The following is a 24,558-nucleotide window of genomic DNA, read 5'->3' on the forward strand; positions in this document are numbered from 1 at the left end:
ATTGGTTATTATTGTGTATATGTATGTGTGAGTGAGGAATGCAGGCATGACCACCAGGGGACAACTGTTCCTAGGTGGCCAGACAAGTGCTTTGCCAGCTAAGCCATCTGACTGGCATGTCTTTCTCTTTTCTTAGAAATTGTCTTTACTGTTTTACTTTTTTATTTTTATCCACAAATAACTGTTGAGTATAGAGTGATACTTCAATATATGTACAAGGTACATTAGTCAAATTAATAATAAACATTTTCAACTATTATCATTTCTTTCTTATAATTTTATTTGTGAGATTTCATACATATATACAATAAAATATGATTCTATCCACCCATTTCCCTCCTCCAAATCCCTTTATAGTCTCTCCTAGTCTCTCAATCTGTCTCCTCCCAATTTCACTTTTTTTTTTTTTTTCTTATTTAGTTGCACCAAGTCCAATTAGTGCTGCCCATGTGTGCATGGGTGCGGGACCAACCCACTGGTGCTTCAAGAAAGAGTGATTTTCACTACTCCAGTAACTATCAGCTGCCATTAGCTCCTCAGATTAGGGGGTGGGGACAGGAGCTCCATCCTCACCAGTGCTGGAATGTTGGCTGTCTGACACATGCTTAGTAGCTAGCAAATACTGTCACTTCTTTACTTTAAAACAAAACCACGACACATCATGGTGTGGTGACTAGGCAGGCAGGATTCTGGAGACAGGCTGAACATAAATCCCTGCTCTGACCTTCATTAGCCATGTGAGATGGGAATTTACCTAACTTGTCTGAGTTCTGTTTCCCCATTTATGAAATGAAGACAGTAATTGTCCCTAATTCATAGAATTAGAATTAGGGTAAGTTATGATATAAACATTTAGATCCATACCTGCCTCACACTAAGTGTGGTAGTTTGAATGAGAAATGTTCCCCACAAGCTTAGGTATTTGAACACTTGATCCCTGTTGGCAGATCTGTTTAGGGGGGTGGTGTAAACTTGCTGCTGGAGGAAGTATGCTTTGAAAGTTTAAGCCTTGCCCCACTTCCAGATCGCTGTTCCTGCTTCATGTTTGCATTTGACGACTTGATCTCTCTGCTTCCTGCTCTGATCGCTTGTAGCCATGCACCCCCCTCCTACATAGCCCCCCCCCCACGCCTCCATCATGGACTCTCTGGAACCATAAGCCAAATAAAATTCTTTCTTCCAAAAGTTGCTTTTGGTCATGGTATTTTATCACAGCAACAGAAATGTTAACGAATACAGTAAGAACTATAAAAGCCATATTTTCTATTTCTTTTATTCCTGGGTGTCCAGAAGGTTATTAATGACCCCCAACAGTTCCTTTAACCAAAGTTCATATTTTACTTTAACATCTGATCAAGTTCTACACCTATTCTGTGCTTGAAAGAAACAAGTGGGCCGGGCATTGGTGGCACACTCCTTTAATCCCAGCACTCTGGAGGCAGAGGCAGGTGGAGCTCTGTGAGTTTGAGTCCAGCCTGGTCTACAGAACTAGTTCCAGGACAGGCTCCAAAGCTCCAAAGCAATACAGAGAAACCCTGTCTCAAAAAACCAAACCAAACAAACAAAAAACCAAAAAAAAAAAAAAAAAAAAAAAAAAAAAGGAAGTCAGGAAGAAACAAGTGATGCAGGATATGGCTTGGTGGTAAAGTACTTGCCTCACGTATAAGGCCCTAGGTTTAAGACCCAACATGGTATAAAAGGAAAAAGAAGCCAATGAATCTTCACAGGATTACCAATAATTTCCAGAATGTACAAAAGCAGTAAATTCTAGTAATCAAAGAGGTAATTAACAAGGGATTGCTCTTTGAGCGACTATGATAAATAAAAACCCCAAACACAAACATTATTGTGACTACCTAATTCAGATCTAGTCTTTCTTCTTCATGACAATCAGGGAAAACCTAAAATCGGGACAAATGCATATTGTTCACCAGAAAGTAAACTTTACTCTTGCAACTCAGAAGAATTCAGAATTTTTGTCTTCTATGTCTCTGAGCTACAGGTTCTAGAGAAATGTTTCAGTATGTACAACAAGGGATACAGTCACATGAGACGCTCCTAGCATGTTCTACCTGGCAATTTCCAGCACTTGAATCTATGCTTTTGAGAGCACAGGAGAGCAAGAACAACCACGAGGAGACAGCTGCTGGCAGCCTTCTCCACTTCCTCTGGCTTTGGCTCTGTCCCTGCACTGGGCAATGATGCTTGCAGGGAGCCACAGAAATTTAAATGCAGAGGGGAGTACTTTTCACAGACTGGAAGAGGCTGTTCATTCCTTGTTGAGGCTGGGGCACAGAGCTGAGCTCTTTGCAATTATAATTTTTATTATGTTGGATTACAATATTTCATGAGCAGAAGGAACAGTAGTTCACCTGACAAATATCTTAAGGAATATCATTGTTAAACAGGAGAAAATATGAACTTGTACTAAGAGTTCTAATGGCCATATTTCAACACAACCTCACTTTTGGAATCTGATCTATTTTAAAAACTAATAGATACACATGTAAGGTAAAAGATTTTCCTCATGTTTGACTCTGCAAAACATTGTATTGTTTACATACAATGCACTAATCAGTAATAGTAACAGAACTGTCAATGCTGTTACTGACATGATTTTTAAAAGTTAATTGTTTTTAAAGAAATTCTTACAACATGTGGATCAAAACAGCAGGGGTTTAATGAAGAACGCTGTCCTAAGAGCAGTCTGTAGTCCTAGTGGCCATTGTTGATGGTGGCCATTGTTGATGGCATGGCCTTTAACAAATTACATGGCCTTGTGCAACTCCATCTCCAGCTTTACTTTCCCCTTCTACTCTAGTTTCAATTCCCTCTCCATGGTAAAATATCTCCAGCTTAGGGGAGGAAAGGGTTTAGTGTTTATTACATTTATCAGGTCACAGTCCCTCATTTTAGGGAAGTCAAGGCAGGAACTCAAGCAGCTAATCCTACCCACAACCAAGCACAGAAGGGGCGTAGACACAGTCTCACTTGCTTAAGTCAGGTTTCTTCACTCTAATGCAGCTCAGGACAGAGTCCATGAAATGGTGCTGCCTACACCGGCTACATCTTCCTCCACCAAATAACAAGCTAACACAGCCATGCCCACAAGCAAAACCAATGCAGACAACCTGTTTCCCAGGTGATTCTGGATTGTGCCAAGTTGGCAAAGCTAAACGCAACTTCTGTGCAAGATACTTGAGTACCCTAAGGTTTTGTGATAACACAACATCTGAAACACAGTGTGTGATCTTTAAGTGGTGGGGTTTAATGTTATATTACCACTAGGCACATTTTTTGTTGTTGTTGTTTGTTTTTTTGAGACAGGGTTTCTCTGTGTAACAGCTCTGGCTGGCCTCGAACTCACTCTGTAGACCAGGCTGGCCTTGAACTCACAGAGATCCATCTGCCTCTGCCTCCCAAGTGCTGGGATTAATGGCATATGCCACAGATTCTTATTTTTTTTTTTAAGATTTATTTATTGTGTTTATAATGCTCTGCTTACATGTCTGCTTCAACACCAGAAGAGGGCACCAGACCCGATTACAGATGGCTGTGAGCCACCATGTGGTTGCTGGGAATTGAACTCAGGACCTTTGGAAGAGTAACCAGTGCTCTTAAATCATCTCTCCAGCCCCCAGATTCTTATTAATCCACTCTTCTGAAAGTTATTCCTTCCAAGCCCTTACAGTAATTCTTGCACCCAATATAAAGAATGATATAAGAGGAGGAAAGAAAACTTTAAAAGCAGATAAATCTTTCCAGAAGATTAGAAAACATCTTATATTTTACTTTCCAAAGTGGGCATTTGCTCAGATTAGAACACGCTGTTCCAATGAGTATATTTGAGGTTCTCAGCACAGAATGGATATGTGAGAGACAGAAGCCCCCTAGAAAATTCCAGGTGGCTATCAATATCCCCATACCCACCCCCAAATGATCTCTGCCTACAAAACATTCCAACTTCAGCTTTCCTTCCTAGGCTCCTGAAGGATGATGTTAGAGACGGCAATGGCCAGGATGAAGCTAGCGGAGATGATCCAGCAGCTAACGGTTATCTAACATTTACCCTGAGCCAGGCATTATGAGCACTCTGTCCCTACTCTACTCCACTTCATCCCCCTCACCGTCAGAAGAGGCAGAAACTATGGTCAGATACTACAATTATTCCCGCTGTCACAAAAGCCAGGTATGGTGGCGCACATTTGCAATCCCAGCCATTGGAAAGCTGAGTCAGGAGAACTTCTTGGAGTTAAGGCTAGTTTGGGCTACAAAAAGTAAGACGTTGAAGAGACAGAGAGAAGGAGGGGAGAGGGGGTCAAAGTTGAGAAAAATGTAAAATGTCTATGCCCAATGTTATATAGTTTGCAATAAACAGCCCATCTGTAAGCAAATTTGATTGTACCATGGCTCTTGGTTTTTCTCACGTTTTTGGTTGTGAGTCTAGCCTTTAGCAGCTGAGCCATCTCTCCAACAGGGCTCTTGGTTTTTCTAACACTGTTTTTGTTTTGTTGTTTGTTTGTTGTGAGATCTCTGTTGTGACATCTGGCTTAAGGCCTTAATTCTTAACCCTTGGGTTAAAGCAACCCCATAACTCCTTGCAAGAACGCCTCCAGGGTTAACTTAGGCCTGGGTCACTTCAGATCAGTATCACCCCACCTGAACTGCTAACATCTTCCTGCCCTTGTTCCTATTTCCTGACTTGTTTCTTTCTCATGACAGGGACAAAGTACTGAGAAGCAGCTATGCAACCATGACAACCACCAAAAACTCCTATGAATAGCCCTCATTGCCCCACAACAGCTGTGAAAAAAACCCCGATTCCGGTAGGAAGACTATCTGATACAATTTATGGCTTCAGACTGGCACCCTTTAACCTGCAACGTCTGTATATAGTCCACATTAATAATTAAACTCGTTTGACAGATGAAATAGTGAGGTAAGAGAAATGGTTTGCTCACAACCATGGAGTGCAGCTCCACAGGCCCCCAGAAGTCCTTAACTGTTCACTAACAAGGATGGTGACTCCTCGTGGCTCAAGGTCCACCACTCACTAGCAGTGCAAAGATGAACTTAACTGTGGATCAACTTTCCACAGGCTCAACTAAAAAATCCACCACCAACAACAACAAAAACTGGAAATCTTCCAGAGGGCTGTGCTTCACAGTGGAGTTCCACATCATCTTTTAGCCAGGCAGTCGAGATTCCCCAAGTCAAGGCAAAAATGCCCCTGACCTCTTGTCAGCAGTTTTCAGTGGAGGAAGCCCTACCACTCAAGCACACTAAGAACTCTGAGCAGTCAACAACTTGATTATAAATTGGACATCCGTGTCCTTCACTTTGCGGGAGTGCTATAAATCTTTAAATGCCAGCTACGGCTCGTTTCTTTTTTGCTTATTTAAATGAAGAATTAAAAAAAAATCACTTTCCACTTCATTGCTGGCTCCCTTTGGACCAAGGAATAAAAATAGCGATGTCATCGGGAGCCAGAATCTTTTCTGCGGGAGGGGTGGAGGGGGTGTTGAAAAAGCCCTAAACCTGGCACGGGCGGATCTGCTTAAAGCAAAGCTGATTTCAACCACTGAGTTCCTTTGCCCTTTTCCCACCTGGAAAATACGGCGCGATTTGTAAGCCAAGTTCTGGCGCGCGGCACCGCACACACACACACACACTCGGGGCGCACTGCGCTCTGCGGGTCCCGCCACCTGTCAGAACAGCGAGGGCGGCTGGAGCCACGCGGGGATGGGGAGGTGGCCTGAAAGGCTGCTCGGGGAAGCGGCACTGGTGACGGAGGACACTGAGGACTTGGTTGAGTCCCCGTGCGCCCCTGCCGCGGACTCGTCTTACCTGTTGATCTTGAGCGCGAAGGCGCGGCGCTCGGCGCTCGGCAGTGTGGCCATGGCGCACGCACGTCTCTCCGGCCTCGGGACTCGCTGGGCTGCGGAGGGACGGGGCCCGAACGCACGGCCGCTGCAGCGCCCGCCGCGCCCGCCGCCAGCCTCATCTGTCAGCCGAGCCGGGAAACTTCCGCATTTCCACCTTGGCGGCACAGCTCCGGGGGGAGGGCCCTGCACCGCCGCCCACAGCGCCGCCCGGCCTGGCACGCACCGAGCGCTCGGCGAGGGCGTGGACAGCGCGCGGAACCGCGCTCCGGATGCTCCGAGCCGCCGGCCGCAGGCGCGCGCTTCCCGCCGCTGACCCGGGCCGGAGAGGGACGTTGGTGGGCGAGTGGGAGCGCTGGCCGGAAACGCCGCCGGCGCCCGGAGCCCAGGGACGACTGGGGCAACATTCGCTCTATCCAGGAGCAGCCAGGGTCACTGGAGGAGTTTCCCGGAGGATGGACGCCATTCCCGGGAGACGACAGTTTTTAAAAAAATAAATAAACAAAACCGCAATTTCATAAACCCCAATCAACTTTTTTCCAGCCGAATGCGCACTATCATTCATGGAACACTTTATTATAATAGATCCATCTCAGGAGTAAATATTAAGAGCTATATGATTTTTCTTTTTACAACCTGAGATAAAACTCCCCCCACCCCCAGCGAGGAAACAGCACACACAGCTCTGAGAGTCACCCTCATCTCAACTGAGTTCAATTTCACTTGAAATTGACAGCCCACAGGCGAAATCTGAAGGGGGGGGGGGGGAGGAAGACCAGGAGGAGGAAGATGAGGGGGGAGGGGGAGGGGAGGAGAAGGGGAGGGTGAGGAGGAAAAGTCCCCGAAAGCTGAGGGTGGAAAAGTTGTGCTGTGTGAACACTCTTTGGTCTCTCCTTGACAATGTGAAAGGGGTATATTTTTGGTTCAAAGCTGCAGTGTCTAGATATGAAAACCACAAGCCACAAGTGGCTGTTGACCACTTGAATTTTTTGGATAGTCTAAAGTGAGATGGGTTGAAAAATAAATATACACTAGGTTTCCAAGACGTATAGAAAAAATAATGCAAAATGTCTTAATGAATTTTTGTGTTGATTGCATGTTAAAAACGATCCTTTGGAATCTGTTAAGTGAAGAAACATATTATTAAAGATAATTCTACCTGTTTTTCCCCCCTGTATTAAATGTGGCTTGAATTAAGAAAATGTAAAAAGTACTATTCCAGCTCACATTTGCCGGCACATTGCATTCTTACTGGCCAACACTGGGCTAATAAAACTTAATTTGCAACCTAATACTAAAATGCTTGTGGACCTTATGCTGTTCTCTGCAGCCTTCTTCCTTTGCTTTTGGCAGTATAGGTCATTGAGTAAATCTTCAAAGCTGGTTAGGTAACTCTCCCTTTAAACACACAAGACGTTGTCTATAGCATAACAATACAGAGTGAGTGCAAGGACATCGTGACCAACTTAAGGAGACCAGGAGTACTGTCTACTACTGCCTATCATGCTCAAGGTTCTGGGTTCATTCCCAGTGCTGATCTCTCTCTCTCTCTCTCTCTCTCTCTCTCTCTCTCTCTCTCTCTCTCTCTCTCTCTCTGCTTTCCTTCCTTCCTTCCTTCCTTCCTCTTTCTTCCTCTTCCTCTTGGTTTTTTGAGACAGGGTACTCTGTATAACAACCCTAGCTGTGCTGGAACTCGATTTGTAGACTAGACTAGCCTTGAACTCACAGACATTCGCCTGCCTCTGCCCCACAAGTGATGGAATTAAAGGTGTGAGCCACCATACCCAGCTCCAGTGCCAATTATTTAAAAGGCCCCCTTTTAAAAAGATGTTGTTTCTGACTTGCAAAGGTCTCCTAAAGGTATTTATAGGGAAATATTGGAAATATTTGGATAGGAAAATATTTTTAAAATAATTATATAAATACATCTTCAATCTGTAAACAATAATAATTCATTAAGAAGTTTTTATCAGAGCCTTTGGTTGACTTACAGATGAGCTTGTTTGGGTTTCTATATGTTTATGGCATGAACTTCCATATAGAACAAAAATATGCCTGTTTCTACACAAACACAAGTAAAATGTAATGAGGACATCTCAGATTTTCAGAATTTTCCATTAAGGAAACTTGTTTGAGGTGATCAGGAGACTATAATGAAATCTCATATCTTGGCTCACATTATGCTATGTTCAACCTAGTATTTGATACCTACCCATAGAGATTAGACCAGCACCATTGTTTATTCACACTTAGAAGTAACTCAGGGTCACTTCACCCATCAAGAATGTATTATCTATTAAGTTAGCATAGCCTTATCTGCTCTTGGGTGTATTCATAGTTCACCAGCAAACTTCAGAAGTAGCCATCCAAGTGTCTTCCTCCCGAATCCTCACTGCCTCTCCAGTTCCCTATGTGGAACCCCTCTCTTCTTTCCTCTGGGCAGAGCTAACTGCAAGGCTTCCTTTCCACATTTGCAATCCTCTCTGGCCTTCCTCTTTCTCTATATCATTGTGTCATCCAGTTTTGTTTTCCCTTTTCATAAAATCTCCATAACCATGTATCCGTGGTCTTAAAATTCTCATTTAGGTCTCCCCAAGCTTTATTTTGCTTTAAATTGCATCTTGCCTGTATTATTTAACAAGCAACTAAATAACAACCGGACCAGGCACTGTTTCAACCAGGCACCCTTTAGAAATTAACCAGTTAATTAATTCATAACAACCACTAAGTACCAATGTTTTCTCCAGGCTACAACTGAGGAAAGTAAGGATGAGACAGATTGCAGTGACTTATCTAAGATCATAGAGCAATGAGGGCAGAACCACTTCTAATCCTAAAGTTCTGCCTCCCACCTGGACACATGCACTTAAAGTGTCCATCTTCAAGCTCCACAAACTAAAACTCTAGCTCCCCTACCCAACTGGAAGCTGGCTGCCCCTCTATAACCACTCATTTCTGTTGGTGGTGGTACTTAACCAGTATCTCCAGCTTAAACTTTGGAGTTATTTAGTAAGGGGAAGTCGTCAGTCCGGGCTGGGGCTTCAGCTTTGAGTTTACTCTGATCCCAATGACACATCTTTGGATCAGTCTTTCATCTTGGAAGAACATCACCGGCTTGCTGCTCTCTGAACTACGAGAAGGTGTCAGCTCTAGCTCCGCCCTCACCTTTACTTTGCTGACCTAAGCACCTGCCAAGGGCTGCCACGCATTCTTCATAAAGTGCTACTTCATAAGCATACCAGTGTTCTCACTGCTTCCATCCTGGCTCATGAGTTCATGTCAGGAGAATGAGAACCAAACTTGAAATGACTTCTTGGGGGACTGGAGAAATGGCTCAGAGGTTAAGACGCTGACTGTTCTTCCAGATGGTCCTGAGTTCAATTCCCAACAACATGGTGGTTCACAACCATCTGTAATGAGGTCTGGCTCCCTCTTCTGGCCTTCAGGTATACATGCAAACAGGACATTGTATACATAGTAATTTTTTTAAAGGAAACGACATATACATACATACACACACACACATATATATGTATATGCATATAATCCCTGCTTATCCTGGTTTAATTGGTCTCTGCCAACTACCCTTAGAAGTTTCTCAGCAGCCTCTGTGATCAAGTGTACCCTCCCCTCATGTGTGACAGGCCTGCATCAGTCAAAACGGGGCAGGTCTGCAACTCACCCCCAAGAAGACATGTTCTGGGGCTTCCCCTATCTCTGTTACTTTCCCACTCTCTTCATCCTCCATTACCTCCAGTCTCTCTCCACCTTCAGTGTTTGAGACAAGTTTTCATGCCCCATGCGACAGAGAACTTCTTTCAGTCTGCCAACACTCTTTTATTGGCTAGGAAGTGTATTTCACAGTCAATAAACACATCCTAGAAGATTCAGGCTACACCGGGATTTGGTCTACATAGAAAACTGAGACTGTTTTTACATCTCCTCCCTCCTTCCAAAAAAACTATCTCCATGATCTCCCAAGATTCCCCTGGGTTGTGCTCAAAAGTCGCCTTCCATGATACTGCCTGGCTCCTTTTTCAGTTTGCTCCACTCTGTAGCCCGTGACTGTCCTGGTGTACTATGTTTACATGTTGAAAGATTAAATGAATTAGAATGAAATGAAAGTCTAGTAAGAAGACAGTAAAGAAGAGGACTATATTTTTCATGGTACAAAGCAGGTGGACTACAAGAGAACGCTGCTATATATTTTGCTTATTTTCTTTTTTTGTTTTGGTTTTTTAATTTATTTTTTTCTTATTTTGCATATCGATCCCAGTTCCCTCTCCCTCCCTCCCATGCCCCCCACAACCACCCTCCCATCCACCAACAGAATCTGTCAAGTCATTTGGAGTAGGGGTTAGGTCCTCCCTCCTGCCTCCAGGTTAAGGGAGTATCCCTCCATGGGGATGTGCTCCCAAAGTCTTTTCGTGCACCAGGGATATATCCTGGTTCCACTGTCAGAGGTCCCTTAGACTGCCCAGGTCTTCTAGCTGAGACATTTTGCTTATTTTCAATGTGTCACTCTTTATGCTGAAAGTACGTAAGTTCCAGAAGTATAGAAATATTTGTGCTTGGCTCATGGTTATATCTCCAGTGCCTAAGACAAAGCCCCCCACATAGTTGACACTCAGCTAAGTAAATGGATGCACACATTCACTAAATATTTGTTAAAATGAACCTCAGTAGAAGTGACCAAGTTCCCCATGCCATTCAGAAGGTAACAAGATCAGCTTGAATATTTTAATTTGCCTTTTGATGAATATTTTCCAGCTCTGTTTTATATTTATTTCAAACCAGCTGTTGTGAAATATTACATTTGCTTATGCTGCATTTGTTTAGCTATGTAAAGATGTGTTGCTTTGTTTTACCTTGCCTACCCAAAGGACCTGATTAGTTTAATATAAAGCTGAATGACCAATAGCTAGGCACTAGAGGGAAATTCAGGCTCAAGGAGAAGAGAATGAGAAAGCAGAAAAAAAGGGAGAAAAAGAGGGAGATGCTCGGGGCCAGCCAGTCATCCATCTAAGACACGGAGGAAGCAAGAAAAGTAGGACATACAGAATGAAAGAAGTAAAAAAGCCCCAGAGCAAAACATAGATGAAGAAAATCAGGTTAAAATAAGTTATAAGACTGGGTGGTGGTGGCACACACCTTTAATCCAGAACTCAGGAGGCAGAGGCAGGAGGATCTCTGTGAGTTTCAGACAAGCCTGGTTTACAAAGGTACACAAAGAAACCCTGTCTTGGAAAAGCAATAATAATGATGATGGTGGTGATGATAAGTTATAAGAGCTAGTGGGGCAAGCATAAGATAAGGCCAAACATTCATTAATAGTAAGTCTCCATGTCATGATTTGGGGGCGGGTGGTCCAAGAAAGCCTACTACAACCTGCACATAGTATATCTTACCATTTTCAATATAATATTTGGACTGCATCCAAATGTGGGTATTCAACACTCAGGAATAATCAAACTATACTATAAGGATTTGGGGGTTCATTAAAAAACACATGAATTTCCCCAATCACTACTATTATTCAAACACTCTCCAAGTGGTCAAGCCATGCACTGAGTGACAGCAGGCGCAAACAATGAACAATACTGTTCTCTGACTTCCTAGAACTCATGGTCTAGGAATGAGACACACATATAGAAGGAAAAGGAGGCCGGGGCTCTGTGGAATAGCACAGGAACCTTTTTACTGTACAAAAGTCTGGGAGATTGAGGAAGCTCAGGCAGGAAATGACTTATTCTTGAAGGATGAGGGAAGGCAGAGGGATTGACATCAAACAAGATTGGCTTTGTTACCATAGTGATGTGGGAATTGAGACCAAGTGCACAAGTTCAGTGGGCAGAGAAGAGTTATTGAGAACATCTCAGGCAGAAAAGAGCTCTATATAACACAAGCACAGAGACAGGAGATACCAAAGTCCTCTCAGAGAAAAAATAAGTAGAGAAAAATGAAGCCTTGGTAGACAGGAACTGAGTACCAATAATAACTGCCTTTTGCATATGCAGGTTACTCTTCTGGGAGACATCTCTTTCCAGCTGGTGTTCCACAACAAGGATGTAAATTATATCCAGGAGATGATGGGGCAGCATGAGATGGGGAATATGCCTCCTAGTTCTGACAAGTTTTCTCAATTTGTACATAAACACTGATGAGGGATGTGTATTGTTTTGAGAAATAATCTAGGTAATACCCATCTATGACTTTCCTCATCATAGTGACCAACCAATAACTGACAGGAAGCAGCTTTATGAAGAAGGGGTTTATTTTGGCTCATGGTTTGGGGGTACAATCCATCCTAGTGAAGAAGGTATGGATGCAGGCACGTGGCAGTAAAATGTGAGAATCCTTGCTCGCATCTGGGCAAATCAGGAACCAGAGAAAGGGAGATGCTGATACTCATTTTTCCTTTCTCATTCAGTCTAGGATAGGAGCATACTGCTCACATTTAGGGCAGGACTTCTTCCCCTTAATTATCCTTGGGTATGCGCAATGGTATGATTCACTAATACTATGGACATTGCTTAATCCAATCAAGTTTATATTCACAATTGGAGCCACAGCTCCAATAATCATATATAGAGAGAGGATTATGTGGGAATCATAAGTATAAGTGCTGGTCCCCTAGTCTAGATACTTCTATCTCTCCCTGGAATACCATATGGCTCTATAGTAGTGGTTCTCAATCTTCCTAATGCTGTGACCCTTTAATACAGTTCCTTATATCATGGTGATTCCCCCAACCATAAAATTATTTCATTGCTACTTCTTACTGTAATTTTGCTATGAATTGTAATGTAAATATCTGATATGCAAGATATCTAATATGCAATTCCCAATAGGGCCTCAATGCACAGGTTGAGAACCAGTGCTCTATAGGGTCTCTGTTCACTTCTGACTCCTATCAGTCTCCTATCCTTTGGTTAGTTCTCATGTTTAAACAGTTTCTCAGGCATCTTTCTGTTTCCTCCAGTTCCCTTTGTTTCCACAGAGAGCTAGCAGCGCTGTCTTGTGTTTGGGTGATGAGGTGGTAGACTTCCATTCCAGGCTGCAGCTTACATTCTCCTTTGGAAAACAATTTCCTTCTGGAGACCTCATGATGCTAAAAGAGAAACTCCTGCCTACCTCTTCGTACCTTCAGGCATATAGCAAAGCTATATCATGCAAGAATGTGTCCTTCCTGTCTTCCTGTCCACCCTGTCTCCCATAGTTTAAGCCAGAGGATCCATGAGCATCAGAAAGCATCAAATCCACAACTCTTGCTGGAGTCAACGGAAGAGAGCCGTTCTTATTCCACTACCATCGATGGCCATCAGGTCATCTGCCTCCACCAAGAAGAACTGCCCAAGGTGGGAGGAAAGCAGAGCTACCAAGGGAAGAGGAAGGAGACAAATTCCCAACCAAGTCCTCAGTCATGTAAGCAAATAAAAAAATTGCCATCAGTTGAGTAGACCTTGTATACCAGGAAAGAATATGTTATTCTGGACTTTAATAAAACATAAACTGGGCATGACATTATCTCCATTTTAAAGAAGAGGAGGAAACTTGAGGCATAAGACTGAGCAACTATATAGCTAGTAATTGGTTGTAACAGGATGGAAATGTGGGAGGTTTGGCTCTTAAAGCTGTCCTGGTGACAATCACACTATCCTGTCTTTTGAAATGAAGCAGAAGAAAGAAAATAAATAAAATGACCACTTTTTCACAAGCATGTTAGCTTACTCTTTCTCACTGCATATTTAGTAAGTTTCTGTTAATTATATACATGATGACTTATGAAAATATACTTTTGCTCCTAGGGGAGGCAGGAAAATGTGGTTGTTTCATTTGAATTCTGACACCAAACTACCTGGACTCAACATCCATATTCTTTCATTTCTAGCTAGATTAGTTTTGCTTTGCATTGCTATGACAAAACACCTGAGGGGTAGAACTTAAAAGGAGGAAATGACATTTTGATTCACCATTCCAGTGCACGCTGGATGACTCCACTGCTTTGGGGCCTGTGGCAGAGAAGAGCATCACAGAGGAAGCATATGCTGTGTCTATCAGCAATGTCTATATAGCAGCAAGACAAAAGGGTCTAACTGAAAGACAGAAAAAGACGGTCTAGAACCGGGTAAGCCACTCAGTAGTGCCATCAAAAAAAAATTTGGGGTTCAGCAGGGTGGTGATGGCTCCTGCCTTTAATCCCAGCACTCAGGAGGCCTAAAAAAAAAAAAAAAAAAAAAAAAAAAAAAAGGCTGGGGTTCTTTCGAACTTGCGGCATCATCGACAAGCTTTCTGTAGTTCATGGTACACTGGCCTTGAGGTCATCATTCTTACAACCTCATGACTATGAGGTGGTGCGTGGGACTCTGAGCAGCCATGTCAACAAGGGAGGAAGACCGAAAGTCTGAGACTTTCTCCGGGAGGGGCCTTACCTTGCTCGAAGTCCTCTGGGAGACCCTTCGAGAGTGCTTACTGGCCTAAAGTGGGCCAGATGTCCCCCTCGCCCCTTCCCCCGCCCCCTGCCCCGAAGCTGCTGAAAAGGTGTATGCCCTGGAGGAGAAGATATATAACCTTGGTTAGCTCAGAACTTCAGAGCCGACAGAATAAGAGGAAGGGGAGAGAACAGTGTACGAGCCGGGAACAAAGGCTGCTGTCTCGGTTTTGCTGAGAAACCTCCCCCATTAAAAGAGATGAGACAGAAAGCAAAGATCACATTGCATGGTTTCTATGGCCTTTATTAGTATGTGTCATTGGTGGGTCTTTAAAGCCCTATCAACAATCCTTCTTGTGTTTATTATTGTTTCCTCACAAACAGATTCCAAAAGTAGAATTTAATTAGGCCAAAAGTTGTAAACTCCTGCCAAATGTTCCTTAATCTAATCATGAGGAAACAGACAAATTTAAATTGAGGAACATTCATTGCTTATCTTTTTTTTTTTTTTTTTTTTAAACAGAAGTATCATTTTCTTGAGACACAGAGGATAGATGAGGAACAGGTACCAATTAAAGATCACAGGCTAAAAGAATGCATCGGGATCCTGGAGTGGTCACTGGGCTAGGGAAACCTGGTAAAAAGAAAAGTACTGAGACCTTCAACACAACCTACACATGAAGAAGTGACTCTATGTATTTGATAGTGATGTCAAACCAAAGTTATATTTCCTGAATAAGATGCTGATGCATAGTTATTATATAAAAGAATAGTCTTAGGAAATACTGAGTGAATCAGGTTAAGAGGGGCACTGTACGAAGATACAATGGCTCCATGGCTACTCTCAAATGGTCTTCGGTGATATTAATGACATTAAAATGAAATGTAAAACAATTAAAAACCAGAGAATGTAGGTGAAAAGCAAACTGTGATTCTGTGTGTGTCTTCAAAAATAAAAGGTTTAAGAAGACATGCTATTGGTATGTAAAATGAATAAAAATTTTTAAAAAGATGACGTTAGCTAACATAATTTTGGCTTTTGTTGGTTTGTGTCAATTTGTAAGCAATGTTATAAACAATTTTAACCTGATGTTTTAACATGGATTATTGTCTATTTTAAGTCTTTACTACATTAGTAGGTTAAAAGCATTTTAATAGGCTAAAAATACATTTTTATGTGTGACTTTGGTGAATTGCCTAGCTTTCATGTTCACTGCAGAGTTATAATTTTCAAATCTTGACTAATTAATTTCCTTTCTATTAAATTTTTAAGTTAGCATAGAAAGTAGTGGGTTTTATTATTGCATTTTATGCATATAAACTATCATCCAGTTTTCCTTATTCATCTATCTGATAGTTGTACCTTTATTGAGTCTATGCAGCATATCTATTAGGCTCTTGTGTTTTTTTATTTATGTTTATTTTTAAAATTTAAGCTACTAGTCTGGGATGTCTGTGGGCTCCCTGAGCCATTTGAAGGACAACAGAATGAGGTAGATTGACAGATCTTTGGAACTTTTATTGACCCCCCATGTCTGTCAGTGTTGGGCCAAAGTCTTTGTGAACTGTTGAAGTGCTTTTTCCCATTTCAGAATTAGCCAGTTTCCTTCCTGTCTATGTCCCCACAACTCAGGCCCCTGCTTGTCACTGTAGCAATTCAAGCATTATGAAAAAAAAAAAAAAAATGCCCGGATATTTCCAAAAGAAGGCAAGGCAAGATACATGGTAGTCTTTGCCAGACTAGCTTGGCTCAGTTCCTACCAGTCTTTGCTCACAATGCCCAGGCAGGACACTGGTTATCATTCTATGGAGAAAGTAACTGTGTGGCCCTTTGACTCTCATAATATAAGGCTGAGTAAGAGAGGGACGGTGGATGCTGAATACAGGAGACATGACTGTGGTCCCACCCCATCCTCACTATAAGATAAAAGTGCTCAAACATGTTTGGAGTCCAGAATATCTGGAGCGGTAATTAGGAACACACAGGTCCAGACTCAATGAAGGAAAATAAGGCATAGGTCCCCTCATTCCTTCAAAGTCTGAATGGTTTCATTAGATATCAAAGTTTGAGGACTGTTATTCTCAATGGTTGAGCTATCAGCTACACTAAAAATATATCAAAGTATCTAACTACTAAAAACTCCTCAGGCCATGTTGGTGAATATCCCTGGGAGGCCTATTGTTTTGTTGTTGTTGTTTTGTTTTGTTTTGGATGTGTGTGTGTGTTTTGTTTTATTTTCTTTGGTTTGTTTGTTTGTTTGTTTTTTGGTTGGTTGGTTTGGGGTTTGGGGGGAGGGAAATGGAGGAGGAGTGGACCTGGAGGAGAGGGAATATAGGGGGACTGGGAGGAATGGAGTGTTTGAGAGAAGAATAAAAGAAAAAAACTTCCGCCGGGTGGTGGTGGGGCATGCCTTAATTCCATCACGCAGGAGGTAGAGGCAGGCAGATCGCTGTGAGTTCGAGGACAGCCTGGTATACTGAGAGAGTTCTAGGACAGCCTCCAAAGCTACAGAGAAACCTTGTTTCAAAAAACAAAAACAAAACAAACAAACAAACAAAATCTTCTATCAAGGCAAATGAAATGTCTCAGTGGAGAAAAGCCCTTGAGCACAAGCCTAGAGACCTGAGTTTTGACCCTCTGAGCCCACATAAAGATGAAAGGAGAGAACCAACTGCACAATATGGTCCTCTGTGAGCTTAAGACTCATTGAGGTAATGCCATCTTATCCTGACTCTATTTGTGTCTGCTCGGGTGCTTTTCAGCCCTTACCCCATGGACAGTCATGTCCACCTTGACAGCACATTCAGAACTTCCCATGACCTTGAACATGGCCCTAATTCATAACCAAAATACCTGCTGAATATGTGGCCAAAGCAAAAGTGACTAGGTTCCTCTGACCTATACCTGGCAATGAATGATGTCATTGGGATTTTTTTTTTTTTCTTTAGAAAACACTCTAACCCCGAGGTTCAGTGTCAAGGGTCTTTCTGATGCTGTAGTCTACTCTTGGTCACTGGCAATAATAGGCTCTAATTTGATCTCTCTCTCTCTCTGTGTGTGTGTGTGTGTGTGTGTGTGCGCACGCACGTGCACGCGTGTGTGTTTGGTCATCTGCAACTTTCTTACCTGAACTATAGCATCCACATGCCCTAAGTTATTCACACATACACACAGTAACAACACATCTTTTTAAAAGTAGAGGCTCAAATCTGCCTTTTGAAGATGTCATTATCTAAAGTCTTTGCTCGATTTTTTTTTTTTTCTTTAACAGAGTGGAGAGGAATAATTTTTAGAAGTCTTGGCTTGAATTCTTTTCTTTAATGGAGAAGAATAGTTTCTAGAAGTGGTGGGCAAAATGGGTAGTCTTATAGGTGAGGTGGCTAAAAGGAGTATAAGAACTAAAAAAGAAAAGGTATAGACTTAAGAGGCTCTTGGAGCTGGCCTGGGCGGGCCTTTGATTGGCCTACCCTAACATCTACCCCATCTATGACCTGCTGGAGTTCGTGAAGGGACTCGACTGGTCTTGTGGAAATGATAGCTTCAGGATCTCCATGACTCAGGGCAACAGTAGGATGTCTGAGAAGAGTTTCGATGAGGATGCAGTGATGATGGTGAGCCAAACAACTTGAGCCTGACCAATGACTCCTTGCAATGAGCATGTGGGTGGTACTGGTTAGACAAAAGGGTATACTGTGTGGCATACTTCAGCTCCTGATGCCACAGGGATGTATGAAGAAGAAATGGAAAGATGAGGAGCGAGTTGGACTTGTGTGTTTTGTTTTTAAATGATTTGGGGGGTTTGAAGAGAACGCTGCAAGGGTGAAGGGTGGATATGGAGTGACTGGGAGGTGGGGGGATTGGGGTACATGATGTAAAATCCCCCCAAAATCAATAAAGAATTATGTTTAAACAAAACAAAAAAAAAAAAAAACAAAACTGAGTATACAAATACAAATCCTCACGTGAAAGTTTACATGATTCTTCCCTTCTGAAGTAAGCATTAGTGGTTGAAATCACGGCTTCCAGCAGAGCGGTGGTGGCTCACGCCTTTAATCCCAGCACTTGGGAGGCAGAGGCAGGTGGATCTCTGTGAGTTCCAGGACAACCTCCAAAGTTATACATAGAAACCCTGTCTCATTAAAAAAAAAAAAAGAAAAAAGAAAGAAGTAAGGAAGGAAGAAAAGAAGGAAAGAAAGAAAAGACAAACAGAAAGTAACAGAAAGAAAGAAAGAAAGAAAGAAAGAAAGAAAGAAAGAAAGAAAGAAAGAAAGAAAAAGAACAGAATAGTTCCTGGAGATAGCAATCGCAGCTCCTCCCCTAGAGTTGCTCTCCAGGCTGTCTGTCTGTCTGGAGCAGGCAGGGAGAGGAAGAATGCAAGGTTGTTTTCTTCACTTTGTTCCACTTCCTTCTTCCACCATGGCTGGTGGCCAGGTTCTGAGTTTTTGAAGATGGGGGAGGGGTATGACACGGTTGGGCTGTCTGTGCCTGGTGGACATTCAAAGCTGGCTCTCTTAAGGTTTTTGGAGGTTATTTGAAAGATTATTCTTTATTCTATCCTACAGCTCATTTCACCTGATCCATGTGTTTCCGTTCCTGTGGATAGCTTGTAGCCTACTTACAGCCTCTCCTTCCATCCCCAGAAGTCGGAGTCTTTTTCTGAGTAGATCTCTGCGTGAGCTACATCTGATCCTGCGGAAAAGTTCATTCAGCCTGGCGAGCGTACCGATCTCACAAGGCCTACCCTGATGCCCCAGGCTGCACATCGGTCCAGCAGCATCCTCTGGGGCTGGCAGCTGCAGGAAATGGTCCCTTTAGACTCCCGGAAGAGAAGTGAGTGGCAGCTTTTCCCCAATAATCCCTCCATAAGCAGAATGAGGATTCCCCTGAGTAACATTCCTCTTCAAGAGTCCTGTGGGATAGTCTACTAACCTGAGCTCTTGGGGGCTCACAGAGACTGAACCAACAACCCAGGAGCTTGCACTGGACTGTCCTAGGTCCTCTGCATATATTTGACAATTGTGTAGCTTGGTTATCTTTTGGAACTCCTAATAGTGGGAGCAAGGGCTGTCTCTGACTCTTTTACTGGCTTTTGGGACCCTTGCCCAGCTTTAATACAAGGCGAGGTGTTTAGTCTCATTATAATTTGATATGCCGTGTTTTGTTAATACCCATGTCTGTACTTCATGACTAGAAACGGAGTAGTGGGGGGGGGGTCATGTGGGGGAGGGATGAGGGATGGGAAGGAGAGGAGGAAGGAAAACTGCTGTCAGGATGTGAAAGAATAGAAAAAAGGGACAAGGAAAGGAGTGAGAGGGACACACACACACACACACACAGAGACAGAGACAGGCACACACACACACACACACACACACACACAGAGAGAGAGAGAGAGAGAGAGAGAGAGAGAGAGAGAGAGAGAGAGAATATCCCGTGGGAGTTTCAGAGATTCAAGTTTCACACTGGAGTCTTTAATCAAGTTGGAGCTGGGTTTTGTGCAGAGAGATAAGGGTCTGGTTTCATTTTTGTACATGGGGATACCCAGTGTTTCTCAGCCCAGTTTATTGAAAACACTCTTTCCTCCTGTATGTATTTTTGGCATCTTTGTTGATTATCAGATAGCTGCAATGTCATGAATCCGTACTTTGTTTTAAGGTATGGTCATTTCCACAATATTGATTTTACCAATCCATAATCATGAAAGGGCTTTCCATCTTCTATTATCTTCCTTCAGGGATGTTATACCTGACAATATGGTTACCCAAACAGGACCATGCCAGCCAACATTCCAGCATGGATTAGGGAAGAGGGCACATAATGTCCCACCCCATGTGAAGACTTATGGGCAGTCAGTAACTCAGTGGCTGCTGAGGGAGAGAGGGTCAGTCTCTTTAGGGACAACCTGCCTCCTGATAGGTTGTCCATTCTCTGGTGGTTAACCCTCCGCCAATTATATATAAGCAACATTAACTGGACTCATTCAGGTGGTGTGCACGCGCGCACGTGTGTGTGTGTGTGTGTGTATGTGTGTGTGTGTGTGTGTGTGTGTGAGTGTGTTTGTGTGTGTAATTACAGAAAAAAGAGGACATGGATTTGAGAGGAGTTGTATAAAGGAGGACATGGAAGTGAAGGATGCATTCATGTATGAAATGTGAAAAATAAAACGTGGGATTGATCTGAGTCAGAAATTCCTTAGTAAAAACTTTGCACATAGTGATCCCAGTTTTGGAAAAGATAACTTAAAATTTGGTTATTCTGGTGCAACTTACCTTTCAGTACCCTTCACCTACCCATGTATAGCTTTAGGTGTCCTATCAGGAAGCCACATTTAGGGAAGTCACTGTTTGCACATTCTGTGCCTCATATTCAGAGGCTCTGGAGAAAGCTATATTTAAGGATAAAAATGCAATGCTATACAATCCATATTTAATTCTACTATGTAAGAGTAAAATTTGTTCACTGTGTAACATACATAGAAGCAAGTCTGCAGAAATAAATGAATATAATAAACATACCTACATAGTGGCGACCAAGAGCAAGGAAAAGAACACTGGCAGCTACAAGGGGCCACATCATAGCTCTTCTTGGTTGTTTGTTTCCCCAGAATGGACATCTGGACCATCAACACCATAAGCCACTCTTTCCTTCGAAGTTGAAGTGAAACCATTTGTGTCCATCGTGTTTCTGAAGTTTACTCGTAATGTTACTTCTATGAGGAGACCATCTGCTCTCATTTCTGAGTAGCCATCTCATGAACACAGTCAGACAACCAATATTTAATCAGTGACTGTGTTTCTCCAAGTCAGCTTAAGGGCTACCTGCAGCACCCCCGGACCTTCCAACCAGCACCCACAGGAAGATGCTCAAGGCTCTCTAAAGACATACATTGCTTGTCAGAGTAAAGCAGTCGAACTTTTCTCACACAAAACAGTACTATGCATGTACAAAGGTAGGCTGTTTGAAGAGTTATTCTTTTCCTCATTCTTTGTATTTTATCCCATCTATCTTTGGTTTAAAGTTGGCTGGCCTAGAGTTTTAGAATGTTTGAGCTGGAGAAAACCATGTCACTGAGAAACATTCTGCACAAATTCTGATAAGTGTTGGATGGCTTTCCATTTCCTTGGGAATTATGATAAGAACTTTTATCACTTAGATCCCAGAAAATTCCAACCAACCTATTTACAGAAACAACCGGAAATCTGAAATTCATTTCTGAATATTTCTTGCATTGTTTTTATGTATCTTTTAGTGTGTTTGTTGCATTTAAAACTATGAAACAATTTTTTCCTGTTAACATGAAAGGTTTCAAAGCGTGATAGTTTATCATCTGAGAAAAAGACAGCCTTACAGGTTTTATTTAGATGAAAATTCACGTTTTAAAGTTGCACGGTGAAAATTAGTATTTTCAAATTTGTCAGCAATTACTTCTTGGATTAGTGTCCACAGAATAATTTAAAATCTTTGAACTATATATGCCTCACACCTATAATCTCAACAGCTAATAAGTACAGGTCAGACTGGCTATAATGTTCAGTCAAAGCCATCTGAGCTATATGGCTCGACCCTGTCTCTCAAAGGCTAAAGATATAACTCGGAAGTCTATCATGGCTCTGGGTTTGATCCCCTGTATTAAAAAGAAATATGGTAAAATATTAGCAATGCTCTGAATAATAAATGAAAGGCATCAAGGACTTTTATAACATCCTATTCAACAAATGCCTAAAATAACATTAATTCAGTCAGAGGTTTATGTAAAGCCCATTTTGTGTATTTGTTTACACCATGTTCAGAAATCATACAACAAATTATTTTTATTATCTTCTACATTTATTTATTCGAGTGAGCAAGTGTGTGTGTGTGTAGATACCAATGCCACATGGCATATAGGAATGTCAGAAGACACTGCCTGAGTCCGGTCTTTCTCTTCTATTGTGTGGCTTCTGTAGAATCAAACTCAGGCGTGGTGGCAAATGTCTTTACCCACTCAGCCATCCCAGCTATCCTCAACAGGTAATTTTCACAAGCAATTAGTAATTATTATTTTACTAAAGAAATTTCCTCCCTCCCTCCCTCACTCACTCCTGTCTTGCCTCCCTCCCTCCCTTCTCAGGTATCCAGGCTGGCCTCAAACTCATTGTGTAGTTGAGAACATTGAGCCTGTGTTACTCTTGCCTCCACCTCCCAAGTGCTTGGATTACAGTTGTAGGCCACCATGCCTAGTTTGCACAGGTGAACCTAAGGATTCAACCCAGGTCCTCAAACACATTACACAGACACTCTAGTAACTGTGCTACATTCTCAACACAGCTAAAGAGGGTTCCTCAAGTGCCTTATGAGCATACGCATGGCACCACATTGATGCCTGAGAGGTCATAGAATCTCTCCCCAAAATGACATGTGTAAGGGGGGGGGGATGGAGGTAGGTCCAGATTTCGCAAAAATTGAAAGAACCAAAGACTGTTCATTGATAAAGAACATACATTGTAAGGAGCTGGACAGGAGAAGAAGACAGGGACAATTAATTAAGCTGGGACATGGAAATGAACATTCAATAGCCCTGGTGAGAATTGATCTTTAAGATACCCTGAATATGTATAGTCTTAGCATTTGAGAAGCTGTGGCAGGAGGAACTCCACAACTTCAAGGATAGCCCGAGCTACCTGGTGAATCCCAAGCCATTTTGCTTATAGAGTGAAACTGTTTTGAGAACCAAAAGAACAAACCAACATGGTAAGATAAGGTATTTGGAATCAGCCAGTTTGGATTTGGATTAAACTCTTATCTTCCACAATGAGAGTTGGTAAAACCACACAAACCTTTTGTCTTTCAGAGTCTCAGGTCTCCTCACCCTGAAAAACCCTAAAATAAAGAAAAAGATGGATACTCTCAGGTTGAAGGGTGGATTAAATAGGCTAATACGTATAGCATTGCCTACCTGTGTCCATCACACACTGAGACGGTTTTTTAGCCAAAGCAGCTGCTGGAGTGTTAGTCATAACCTTGCACTACAGTCCATGACTAAGGTCAGAGGGTAGGGTATCTTACAGGACCCCTTTGGTTGTAGTTAAAGCTACTACTAGTTTCCCTTTCTGTCCACAAGTGGGGTATAATCTGAGAAAATATGAGTCAAAGGTATAACTTCTGTTCCATGGACACAGTTGTTGACCAGATAGATATGTTGTGAGTGGAGATGTCCTGTGGCAAAACTGTAAAGCAGGCAGGCCTGTGCGTTCAACTTTACTCTCCAGAGCCAGCTTTTACTTGCTGGCTCTTACTTACTTGCACAAATGTAAATCGGACCTCTAAACAGACACAATCAGCTAAATACTGGTTCTTTGCTGAGACCTAGTAAAACCGACAGTAAAGGAGATGTACCGAAGGCAAAACCCACCAGGAGGAAGACTTGGGAAGACAAAAAGAATGTGATTTGGAATCGAGAGGCCAATAAAGAGGTAACTTATTTAGTTGACCTGAGAAAAATGACCGCTAGACATGTCTTGTTGAAAAATGGGAATTACCTGGTATATGGATTTTCCTTGGGAGATGTTGAAAACAAAGGGTGTGAAGGGCTAGTTTACATCTTGACAACATAGCACTCACTACAAGGTATCTGTATGAGTCAGCTAACACCAGGCATGCGGGCGGTACGAATCAGCACAAGATGGCTGACACCAGATGTCTGGGGACTCCCAAAATAAACAGCAATGTGATCTGTTACATAACTCTACTTTTGGCAGAGTGCCACTTTTGTGTGATTCTGTATAAATATGGCCTTGAGGTCAGAGGCTCTTTGTCTTCACGAGCCTGCCCGTATGCCCACTTACTCTCCCACTCCCTCCTAAGTCAACCATCTTCCTCCCTTCCTGGCATCCAGCCACGAACCACACAGGAGGTATCAACAAACTCCTGTCTACCTGAGATGAAGCGCCAATGACTGACTGGAGAAATGATTCCACCCGAATCTACTTTAGTAAACCAGTGAGTTTTGTTAAGGTTCCAGGATTATGTGTGAAGGTCATTTACTGAAGCAGCAACTCAAAGGCGGCTACATCCTGTCATGAATGATGGTTCACAAAACCGTCTCTGGGCAACTGGGTTCTCAGGAGTTTTCTCCCTAGCAGTTGGTACTACTTATGTAACAGGGATGGGGTGGGGTGTGGAGTGTGAGTCTTGTAAATTTCAGCAGCTTCCGGAGACTTCTGCAATTTGTTTTCTTTATGAGCCTTATACATTTGGTTTACTGT

At 42.6% G+C, this 24,558-nt stretch overlaps 1 protein-coding gene across 1 annotated transcript in view; it reads right to left on the reverse strand.

The window, feature by feature from the left end:
- The window catches only part of Dock8 (dedicator of cytokinesis 8), a 205,534-nt gene extending 199,384 nt beyond the window's left edge, over positions 1-6,150 (reverse strand). The window contains exon 1 of the mRNA XM_051200107.1: positions 5,848-6,150. Within this exon, the coding sequence (XP_051056064.1) occupies positions 5,848-5,900 (53 nt within the window). The 5' untranslated portion in view covers positions 5,901-6,150. The remainder of the gene's footprint in view (positions 1-5,847) is intronic.
- Positions 6,151-24,558: the final 18,408 nt, after the last annotated feature.

Source organism: Phodopus roborovskii, unplaced genomic scaffold, assembly GCF_943737965.1.
Source record: "Phodopus roborovskii unplaced genomic scaffold, PHOROB, whole genome shotgun sequence".
In the NCBI taxonomy this organism is placed as follows: domain Eukaryota; kingdom Metazoa; phylum Chordata; class Mammalia; order Rodentia; family Cricetidae; genus Phodopus; species Phodopus roborovskii.